Source organism: Grammomys surdaster, unplaced genomic scaffold (genome assembly GCF_004785775.1).
Source record: "Grammomys surdaster isolate TR1022 unplaced genomic scaffold, NIH_TR_1.0 126036, whole genome shotgun sequence".
Taxonomy (NCBI): domain Eukaryota; kingdom Metazoa; phylum Chordata; class Mammalia; order Rodentia; family Muridae; genus Grammomys; species Grammomys surdaster.
The window spans coordinates 5023977-5036201 of NW_021620849.1; the positions used below are offsets into that span (position 1 = coordinate 5023977).

Here is a 12225-nt window from a genome sequence, read left to right on the forward strand (position 1 = left end):
CCCCCTTCCCCTTCCCCTTCCCCCTCCCCTTCCCCTTTCCTTTCCTTTCCTTTCCAGCTAATAGCCACTTATAAATGAGTATGTACAATGTTTGTCTTTCTGGGTCTGGATTACCTCACTCAGGATGATTTTTTATAATTAATTGCATCCATTCCTCTGCAAATCTCATGTTATTTTTTTAACAGCTGAGTAATACTCCATTGTGTAAATGTACTACATTTTCTTTATCCATTCTTTGGTTGAGGGACATCTAGGTTGTTTCTAGTTTCTGGCTATTACTAATAAAACTTATGAACCTAGCTGAGAAAGCATCCTTATGGTAGAATAGAGTATCCTTTGGGTACACACCCAGGAATGGTATATCTGGGTCTTAAGATAAACTGATTCCGAATTTTCTGGGAAACAACCATATTGATTTCCAAAATGGCTATATACATTTGCACTCCCACCATCGATGGAGAGGTATTCCCCTTGCTTCACATTCTCTCCAGCATGAGCCGTAACTTGTATTTTTTTATCTTATTTCTTTAATGGCTAAGGATGTTGAACATTTCTTTAAGTGCTCCTTGTCCATTTGAGATTCTTTTGTTGAGAGTTCTCTGTTTAAATCTGTACCCCATTTTTTAATTAGATTATTTGGGGGTTTTGATGTCTAACTTCTTGAGTTCTTTATGTATTTTAGATATTAGGCCTCTGTCAGATACAGGGTTGGTGAAGATCTTTTCCTAATCTGTAGGCTGCCGTTTTGTTCTATTGACAGTGTCCTTTGTCTTACAGAAGCTTTTCAATGTCATGAGATCTTGTTTATTAATTGTCGATCTTAGTGCCTATGCTATTGACGTTCTGTTGTCTCCTGTGCCAATGCATTCAAGCCTCTTCCCTACTTTCTCTTCCATCAGGCTCAGTGTATCTGATTTTATGTTGAGGTCTTTGATCCACTTGAATTTGAGTGTTGTACAGGGTGATAGATAAGAATCTATTCACATTCTACATGCTGACATCCAGTTAGATTAGCAATATTTGTTGAAGATGCTTTCTTTTTTCCATTGTATAATTTTGGCTTTTTGTCAAAAATCAGGTATTCTTAGGTGTGTGTGGATTTACATCTGGGTGTTTGACCGCATTCCATTGATCAAACTGTCTGTTTTTACATGCAGTTTTTAGCACTGTTGCTCTACAGCACAGCTTGAGATCAGGATGGTGATAGCTTTACAAGTTCTTTTATTGTACAGGTTTGTTTTAGCTATCCTGGGTTTTATTTTTCCATATGAAGCTGAGAATGGTTCTTTCAGGGTCTGTAAAGAATTGTGTTGGGGATTGCATTGAATCTGTGGATTGCTTTTGGTAAGATGGCCATTTTCACTATGTTAATCCTACCAGTCCATGAACATGGGAGATCTTTTCAACTTTTCATATCTTCTATTTCTTTCTCCAGGTACTTATCATAAAGATCTTTCACTTCCTTGGTTAGAGTTGCACCAAGGTACTTTATATTATTTGTGGCTATTGTGAAGAGTGTTGTTTTCCTAATTTCTTTCTCCGCCCATTTGTCATTTGTATATAGGAAGGCTATTGATTTTTTTTTTAATTAATCTTGGATCCAGCCGCTTTGCTGAAAGTGTTTATCAGCTATAGGAGTGGTTCTCTGGTAGAATTTTTGAGGCTGCTAATGTATATTGCCATCTGCAAATACCAATACTTGGATTTCTTCCTTTCCAGTTTGTATCCCCTTGATCTCCTTTAGCTATCTTATTGCTCCGGCCCTAGAAGTTCAAGTACTATACTGAATAGATATGAAGAGAGTGGACAGCTTTGTCTTGTCCTTGGTTTTAGTAAAATGGCTTTAAGTTTCTCTCCATTTAATACTGGCTATCCGTTTGCTGCATATTGCCTTTAGGTATGTGCCTCGTACCCCTCATTTCTTCAAGACCTTTATCATGAAGGGATATTGGATTTTGCCAAAGGCTTTCTCAGTGTCTGATGAGATGATCGTGTGTTAGTTTTCCTTCAGTCTTCAGGTTCTGTGGGGCATTTATGACAGTGTCTCCTTAAGGATGAGTAAATCAAATAGGAGGAGGGGCTCATAAATTTACCATTCTTGTGTATATTTTTCTGCGTGTGTGCTCTCTCTCCTCCTATATAGTGTTCCTAGAATTTCAACATATGCTCCCTTCCAGATTAACAATGCGCCGTAGCTACTTAGCAGATGCTCCACTTAGTCATGGCATTTTTAACGGGTTTTTCATGTGTCTCAAGGCAGTAGAACAGTTCTTATTGGATGCTTTCAGAACTTTATCAGACCATCCCAATAATCTTAAATTATAATGGTAATAATGAATGTTGAAATAGAAGCATGGTGTGGGAATGAGAAGTGGTGTATGGTATGATGCTCAGACATATTAGCAATGGACTCTGAACCAGCACAAAGGGTGCTACCAGGACACAGGAGAATTTCTTAGCCTCAAAGCTTATGGTTGTGGATTAAGACACATTTTAAACATTTGAGATATTTTAGTATTTCAAAATTTACTCATTAAATGTGACTTGTTTCTTATCATAATCCATTGAAACTAACATTTCAGCTTTGAGCATTTGGGGAAGAGGCAGAGGTCACCGCACAATGTCTTGCTGCTCAGTAAACACTTGAGGGCGCTGTAGAGCCTCGCCTGCTCCCTCACTGGAGGGCGCTGTAGAGTCTCTCCTGCTTCCTCACTTGGTTTCCACCATTTTTCTCTGACAGGTTCCACTAGGCTTCTCAGCTCCACTAGAGGACCTCCCTCCTGTGCCCCATATGGCATGCTGTACTCTGGAGAACCTGTATCTTCTGATGGGAAGGGAGCTGGAAGATCTGGAAGAAGTCCCCCCAGGAAACGTGCTGGGTAGGATGCTGCTGGGTACTCTGTCACTCCAGCCTTGAAGATTATCCAATGTAGCATGGGGTGTTTACTGGCATTTTTAAAGAGAATAACCTGTCTTTTTTCATAGTTATAATTTTTTTTCTGGAGTCTTTAACTTAGTATAATTGAGTCACCAGCCTGTGAGTCAGTAACTTGGAGATCTAGTTCAAACCTGTAGGTGCTGTTTAAGCAAACTGTGATGCTCTATTTTAAGTGGGGGTTCCAGCTGTTTAGAAATTAAAAAGAGAATTCTTACTCATATAAAGTCAGTGTAGATGACCAAGTGCTTCTTGGTCTACAGGTTTGATTCTAATTTTTGGAAACCGTTTTGACATGAAAGTCTGTTTAAACTTGATCCTTTTCTCCTCACCCATCCTGCTTCTTACTGTTAAGAATTGTTTCTCTAATACTAAGTGATAGATACTGAGTTTTCTGTAAATGTCGTGCCTTTTCCCTTGCTTGATTCCTGCCCCTTATGCAGAATTCTTTGAGCTGCTTAGGGCTACTCTTGAGGCGAATTCTTTATCAGAACTGGGATGTGGAATGTCGTGTCCCATTGTGTGCTTGAATTCTGAACCATAAGGTCTTCATCAGCTGTAGAGCTGTTCATTCAATACCTGCTTAGATGAGAAATTCTCATTAAATGAAGAATATCGGTCTAGAATAGCTAGTGATTTGCCTGAATTTTATGGGCCCTAATCTAAGAAATTTGCCAAAACAAAACATTTTGTCATGTTCCTACTGAGATGTATTTAAAAAAAAATTCATAATTTTTTTTTTGACATAGAATTAGTAGAATTCCTACCTTCTCCCTTTTCCTTATTTTGTTTCTGTTTCTTTGGAAAATGCCACTGAACTTTTGATTTAGCTGACGATTGATCTAGCTATGTGAGTGGCCATAGCCAACTTCATCAGAACGTTAGGAGAATGGGAACACCTTGCCTCTGCTCCTTAGCCCTCCTTGGACCCCCTTTGTGTCTTAAATGGCCCTGTAACCTAGAGGAGCTCAGCAGACATCCAGAAAAAGGAAGCTGCTCTGTGGTATGGACAGCATGGGTGACCTTTTTGATGCTGCCTTGCCTAAGGCACAGTGTGTTGTCTTCTCCAGTAGAACTGGTAGGAGCATGGCAGGCAGTGGTTTGTGGTTTTTCTGAGTTTCTAGATACTGTCCAAGTTTGTGGTTAAGTGTTCATAGAAGAGCTGAAACCATCTCTCTCATCCATCCCTCGAGGGAGCCATGGTTCTACCCTCTGCTGTGGGAAGAGCCACTATGAGGTAGAATGCTTCATTTCTTCTTGAGGAAAATAGACATATACCTCCCCCTTCTAGAACTTGTGGAATGGAGATGAAGGCAGGTAAAAGTGACTGAACATTGTTAGTCATTTACCTGTTTATGAATATGCCGAAGGGACACATTACTTTCAGGCAAATTAGATGGAGTGGGAAATGCCAAGTGTATTTCGTGTGTGTGTGTGTGTGTGTGTGTGTGTGTGTGTGTGTGTGTGTGCCTTAGGATTGTATTTAGCTGCATAGCTCTTGGTCCATAGTCCTTGACTATTTGACTCTGGTTCTGTGGTAAGATGGAACATCATGGTGGCAGGAACATGTGGTGTGAAGTTATGGTAGCCTGAAAGTAGAGCAGAATGCCTTATACCCTGGGAGAATAGAAGAAGCATAAAGTCACGACAGGAAGGATAAGGTATAATGCCATGGTCACTGCCATAGGGGCCCATCTCCAACCAGGCCCCGATTTCCAGAATTCTACTTCCCAATAGTGAAACTGTTCATTGGGTCAGAACTCTCATGATCTGATTGTCTCTGGAAATTCAGCCGAGGGTATGCTTTATTAAATCTCCAAGGCATTTCAAGAGCCAGTTAAACAGATAAACCATCCCAGCCTGCTAGCAAGGTTTGTGTTTTTATTTGAGTATAAAAGGGCCTTACTGCTAACTTCTGTATGTAGTCTTGTTTCTTTAATTCTGTCATATGCCCTGGTAACTGCAAGGGAGGCCAGAATTGAATATAGGGGTATTTGGGCTATGAATGGTTTTCAGAGGTTGGACTTACACTGCCAGCCAAGCCATCCCCGCCCCTCATCTCCTGTTGCCTAGCGATTCCCGAGTCCTCTTTGTTAAAGTTATGTTTCTTCACACTGACAAGCAAGATCATCCCCCAAAGGGATTATGAGTGTAACTCTGAAGGAATTAGAGCCAGGCTAGCCTCTTTGATTTGTCCTCTAAATTGAGACAGACAGTAATTGTTTCCAAATCTGAGTTCCCCGCATAACCAGCAAGAACAAAGGCACCAAGATTCTGCGCCTAGTTTCCCACAAACTAGTTAGATTGGCTTCTAGCCAGGCATGCAACCTTGCTGGGCCTAAAGACTTTCAGATGATTTGAACTAACTGCCGTAGTTACTAACGTTACTGACAATTCTGTTTCTATAAGAAACAGCTATACCTGTTTTTCAAGATTGTTATCTATGATTTGTTTATTATATTTATCATGCAGCCAAAACTTGAAGGACAGAACATTAGCTAGCAATATACAAAGTACATTTTGTTGTACTAACTATAAAATACTAACAAAACTGTAAAATACTTACAAAATTGAATTTGACATCCCTATTGTATTACAGCAGGCTGATATTTCAAGTCAAAACACAGTCAGTTTAAAATTCCTCATATTTATATCATAAAAGGTTTTGTTTGGTTTTGTTTCTTTTAGTTTTTTTTCTTTTCTTTTGGGTGTTTTTATCTTATCTTATCTTATCTTATCTTATCTTATCTTATCTTATCTTATTTCACAAGGTTTCACTGTGTATCTCTGGCTATCCTGAAATTTATTCTGTAATCCAGGCTAGCCTTGTACTCCCAGAGATCTGCCTGCTTCTGCCCTTTTTACCTGAATTGTCAATATCTCCATGGTTGGAAAAGAACAATACTATATCCAGGTTCCTTTAAAGCCTCTAATTTCTCAGATCTATGGTTCTTAAAGATAAACTTTATTTCAGTAATTAGGACATTTTCTCTCTCAGTATTCATTACAAGAAGCAGTAAATGTTTCGACATGGTCTCTTGGGCCTGATGACCCACTTGAGTGAGTCCATCAGAACACCATGAACTGATTTGCAGCCTCACAACGTAGAACAACCTTTTCAGACAAATTCCACTGGTTCATTGATTAAAAACCATACAGCATACATTAGCAGTCCCAAGTTCCTAAGCCAAGGTGTTTAATAAAAGCAGCTGTTCAAAGCTTACAAGGGTGGGTGGAGGGGTGGAGGAGGAAGCTGAGAGCTTTGATCTTAAAAGGTAGGTAGCACAGAAGGCTAGCTGGTAGCTAAGGACAACGAAGGGTTGCTAGGGTACATTGACTAAAACCAGGTGCATCCACACAGTTTTTCATTGTTTATAGTTTGAAATGAAAAATTAGGCTAGCTGAATTGAGTAGAATAATCTGCATGTTCCAGTTATCTTTGCTGCATTATAAACCATGAAGCCTAGTGGCTTAAAACAAAGGTGGCTTTTTAAAAATGCATCTGCAGTTTGTGCATCTGCTTGGTGTGGATGGTGTACGTTCCATGGGAGCTGCTGAGGGAGCCCGAAGCTGGGGGTGGAGTTGTAAGAAGAGCCTTTCAGCCCATGTGCTGGAAGCTCATGCCACCCCTTGGCCTTGGTGAGGCTTTATAGGTGAGTGACTTGTTATACTTTGAATATAAATCATCTCAACAGGCTCACTTGGTAGGTGTTTTCTCCTGTTGGTGGTGCTATTTGAGGAATTAGTAGACACTTGAAGAGAGACTGGGTCACCAGGATGTGTCTTTAAAGGCTCTGTCTTGGTCTGCCACCTTTCTTTCTTTCTCCATACCATGAAGTGAGCAGCCCCCTGTCTCTGCCTCCACTGTCCTGTTCTGCTTCAGCATGGGCCTAAAATCAATGCCACCAACACTTGCAGAATTTGATCTCTAGCACCGTGCTAAAATATATTATTCCTCTCCTTAAGTTTTCTCTGTGAATATGTCCCAGCATCCAGCTCAGGAGCTCTGTCACCTTTTAGGACATGCCTTCCATAGCCTTGAGCTTCATGCCACCACCTCCTGTTTGTTAGAAGTGAACCACGGCCCATATTCTAAGAAGGAGAACTATTATCTATTTGTTTTTAGTGGGTTTTTTTTTTAATACCTCACTTTTAATGAGGGGCCTGTCTAGGATTTGTAGACAGTGCTTTAAAACTACCACACTCTTGTTCACTGATAATTTCTTGTTTCCTTTTGCATTTTATACACATCACAAATTAAGATAGAGCTATTCATAGTGACCAGGGAATGCCTGTGTGCTCCTTTTGACTTTGTTTACTTAGAGAAAAAGGCATGCCTTTTAATAAGAAAATGGTGGCCAACGATGTGGCTGATGGCCATGTGCTTTCCATCAGAAGCCTTGTAGCAGTGGGTTCAGTGAGTGCAGACCAAAATTGTTTTGTTGGAAGAGGAAAGAGGAAATGAAAACATTACATAGCATTCTTGAACAATCAGTATGAGGTAGTCAGACTCCACAGCAAAGCTCTTTTATTGGAACACTTGAAAATGCAGATTTCACATTTGAACTCAGCTGCAACTCACTTCAAAACTTGTCTGCGCCGGTAAGTATGGAAAAGATTTTTGTAGTCTGGAAATAGTTTATTTCAAGTTTAGAGTCATTTAATTCCAACCTGATGTTTGTATAGTTGGTATAGATGGGACCAACGAAAACTGTGTTGAGCACACAATAGTCTTTTGTTCAATTCCCCACTGAAAATACCGCTAAAAATAAATGTTTGCCACAGGCTTGCACTAAAATATGAGGGGAAATTGAATTAGAATTCCAAATCCTTGGCCTTTTCATATACTCTTGTAGATCTCTTCCATATGGTTGAGCCTTTAAAAGTTCAGGGACACATTCTGGAAGAAAACATGATATTCCTCTCTTCACAACATAAGGAAAATAATAAATATTAATTAGCCTTTTTCTGAACAGATTTGATTCTGCCATGGTTGGTTGCTCAGCTAATAGGAAGTCAGTGGCAGTGGTCAGTATGAATTGAATGGGGGTGGGGGTCGGGAAAGGTTATGTGCAGAGTGTGTGGGTGGGTGGGTGGGTGGGTGGTGGGGGAGTGGGTATTCTGTTTATGTGAAGTAACCTAGAAAGGAGAATGAGTGGAAGGATTTTACCAGCAAGTTTGACTTGATTTGTTTCAAAGGAAATCTCAGCAGTATGTAGTTGTAGTCCTTAAGTCTTGGTGATATTTATATGATACTTTAAATTTATTTCATGAGAATTTTTAACAATATGTATTATTATCTGTATTTCTGATTGGAGAGAGTTTATTGTGATCAACAAAAAAATTAATAGCTTTTGTAATCTCTTACATTTAGTAGCATAACCTGATTTTCATAAGTTTCCATTTACAGATGATAATTATTTACACATTTTCCTTTTATTTAATGGTTATATCTTATTTCTTTATGTTTTCTATTGCTGATAAAGGCTAACAGGTAGCACTGGGTGTAGCTGCTATTCCTGGCTTTAATGGTGATATGCCTAGTGTTTCAGCTTCACCTTTGATTCAGTGACTCTTACTTATCAGGCTAGGAATGATGCTGAATTGTACTGATGAATCCTCAGACTCTGAAGAGAGAGTATCAGAGGCTTTCCTGTTGTAACTAATGTCATGAATTAATTGTATTGAGTTGCTTTTGCAATCTTAGAGATTACAAAGTCCCAGCCATTGATCATGGCACATTCCTTTAGTTGATTTAACATTAGTGTTTTATCCAGACTTTCATCATGTAATGAGGACAGCAGAGCAGTGTTCTAAGTATCATGAAAATACCGAATAGGAAACCTCTGTCGTCTTCCTGTTCAGAACTACACTGTCTGGTTGGTGGCCACTAAATAAATCGAGGCATTTATGTTTACATAGCTTGAAATCAAATGACAATAAGATTGACTTCATCAGTTGTACTAGCTGTATTTCCAGTACTCTGTAGCCATGTTGGAGAAGTGAAACTGGGTGTGTGTGTGTAAGGAGAGCTGTCTTACCAGAAGAGCGGCTGTGCCTGGTGCATCATGTGCCTGCCTGTGGGAGTCTGGGATGCTGTGTATTCCTCCGTCCTGATTCCACATGTGTCTCCTTACCTGAATTCTTGATTACAAAACTGCCTTTAAATTTTAATGTTATATAATGGTTAATATTTAATAATTGACCATATTTAATACTTAAAAAGATTTAATATTTTTTTAAAAAAGCAACTTTCCTAGCTAGAGACATAAATAGACCACATACTTACTTATGTACAAACCCTTGGACTAAAGAACACCCAAAAAATAATTTAATAATATGGCACATGGGTAAATTTGAAAATTCAGGTAAGCTAAGCAGAAGTCGCCTCTTGCTATCTGTGGAAAAGACACTGGCGTTAGAGTAGATGTATGAAACAGATGAAAGTTACAGAGCTTTCCTTCCCTGTATGTTCTGGGAAACAGTTCACGTGCCATAAGGTTTTTCTGAGTCTTAAAATTTGTGATATTGACTTCCATGAAACCACTTGTCCCTGGCTGGTTGTCAAGTTTGTGCTGAAGTTATGTCAGCCCACTGTGGTTTCCCCCTGGGCTGTTCTTCCTAGTCTATCAGTGCTCCTGCCATCATAGGTAATAAGGCTGATTGCCCAGGTCATCGAGATCTGGTAATGTTGGCCATGTTAATGACATTAGTGACTAGTGTCTACCCAGACTTACTGTGTACTAGAAACTACTAGGTACTTAGTAGTTGTCTTATTTACTACTTGCTGGGAATTGAAGCTTAGAACACTAAGTGACTGACCCCTGATCTGGAATACAGTGGTGCACATCGGGAAAGCTGGTGTGCTCGGCTGCTGCTTTGTCTATCTGTGGCTGTTGAGCCTTTTTGTTTCCATATTATTTAGGTTTTTCTCCCTTGCTCCTAATCAGTCTTACTGGGTCATCATTTTTGACATTGCATTTTTCCACCTGCCTTTAAAGAAGTCTTCATATTAATCTGATTATTTTTATTAAATCCTCCTGTTAATTAAATTGTCCCTCCTCCCTTTCTCCTTCCCTCCCTCTTCCTTCCTTCCTTCTTTACTTTCATTTATTGCATTTGAAACTAAAGCATCTATGTATGGCCTGAATCTTAATATGACTTTGGCTAAATGCCTTTAACTTTACATGTAGCTTTTTTCTTTTTCTTTTGAGTCAGGGTTTCACTCTGTAGCTATGTAGACCAGGCTGGGCTTTAGCTCACAGATCTACCTGCCTCTGCCTCTCAAGTGCTGAGACTAAAGCAGCAGCCAGCACTCCTAATCTTATCCTTACATTGTTACGTTTACCCTAATTTTGCAGTTTGCAGACGTTGGGCTACAGTTGCAGGTGACACTGGGACATGTTCAGTCTCTTCAGCTCTGGAAAATACTGAGTAGGTTCTAGGAAGGGGACATCTTCTTTGTCTCCTCAGCTTTGATTGTTCTATGTTTGATAGCAGTTCTTATCATGTAGACTAGGTTGTGCCTCTTGGTTCTCATAGTCACTGACTGAAGTATTTGGCTGTGAACATGGATCTTTTGAAAAGTTAGATCGACACTGTTTCCTAATCTAAAAGTTGCCCCTCTAGACATTAAATGAGAACAAAAGGCATTTAGGTAGACCTCTGTTCCATCTCCAAGGAGTGTATACATTCCTTTCTTTTTTTTGTTTTTTTGTTTTTTTTAGAGAGTATTACTATGTGTAGCCCAGTCTGGCCTGAAACTTAATGATCCTCTTGCATTGGCCTCTCATTGCTGGGATTACAGGCATACACTTCCACAGCCATCTTCTTCTTTTACTCTTTCTAAATGAAGCTTAAAGAGCAGAGGGTAGATCATGAGGGAAGATGAGGCAGATAGCATTTAGAGTTATTGTTTAAAGGGATAAAGTAGGTTACTGTGTCAAACATAGTTGAGTCAGTGGGAGGGGAACGGGGGAAGACTATAGAAGGAAAAGATGCAAGAGTCAGTGAAAATGCAAGTGACCAGTGATGGGAAGTGTGTTGATCTCTCTCAGCCGTGCAGAAGACAAGCGCATCTTGTGAGAGAGGAAGGAAGGGAGGGAGTGACATTTTTGAATCATAGTAAATGGAAGGAGAAATAACCGCGGGCTCTTGCCAGCAGATCATTACCCTCCACTTAGAGTAGGCCGGATCAACCCCAGGCTCCGAGAAGAAGTAGAGCTGTGAAACCCAGCAAGCATCACACAGGAGACGTAGAAATGTGAGGTTGGCCTGAGCATAGCAGAGGTCAGGGATGGGCTGGGGCTGTTACCAGACAACTGGAAGCTTTCCTAGGAATAAACTTGGAAGAAGTGCTACTGACACCTTCAGGGGTGGGGCAGACTCCCATGCCACTGAACAGCCTCCTGCAAACTCAGCCTGCAGGCTTCTTGCAGTTTCTTGAGCTGCAACTATAATTTGGGCCCACGTGTGTTGGACGTAGTAGTTAAAGAGCGAGTCCTTGTACTCAGAACGTGAACACAATGATGAGTTCACTTCCCTTCCAAGGACTTGTTAGAGGCACACTTGAGAGGTCAGTAGTGACTACTACTTGACATGATGGCTAGGCCGACGCTGACCAGGCTCTGGAGTCCAGAGCCTGGGATTTAGCTAAATTAACAAGATACCAACAAGTCAGTGTCAGCAATGAAGGAAGCAGGAGAGGGATAGCAATGGACCAAGCAAATGTCAGTTCAGGAGACGGCTGGTGAGACGTTTGAGCTGGGTTCTTAGTATTTCTAGCTCGTTTCAAAATGGGGAAATAATTTGACACTTGTAAATGGCTCGTAAATATTGATGAGATACCATTGATAGTTGATACCACATCTTTAGATAAAAACAGATCTTTCAGTCGTTCCAAATGCATTAATGGATGCATTCATTTGAAATACAGTTTGACATTGTCTTAAGGATTTTTTTTTCTTTTTTAAGATTTATTTATTTATTATATATGAATACACTGTAGCTGTCTTCAGACACACCAGAAGCACCAAAAGAGGGCATCAGATCTCATTACAGATGGTTGTGAGCCACCATGTGGTTGCTGGGATTTGAACTCAGGACCTCTGGAAGTGCAGTCAGTGCTCTTAACCACTGAGCCATCTCTCCAGCCCTGTCTTAAGGATTTTAAAGATAAGTTTTACAGGAAGGTGTAAATCTGTTAAGGTTTTTTTTTGTTTTTGTTTTTAATGTTTTCTCAGGTAGAGGTATTTCTTTAAGACCCTGAGGCTCACAGGAAGGATGAGTTT

The 12225-nt window shown here is 40.0% G+C and overlaps 1 protein-coding gene across 2 annotated transcripts in view; it reads left to right on the top strand.

Moving 5' to 3' along the window:
* Efl1 (elongation factor like GTPase 1) overlaps window positions 1-12225 on the top strand; it is a 138216-nt gene that overhangs the window by 59785 nt on the left and 66206 nt on the right. For both annotated transcript variants that reach the window (XM_028754851.1, XM_028754852.1), the window contains one exon: window positions 2741-2879. In XM_028754851.1, coding sequence (XP_028610684.1) covers window positions 2741-2879 — 139 coding nt within the window. The remainder of the gene's footprint in view (window positions 1-2740; window positions 2880-12225) is intronic.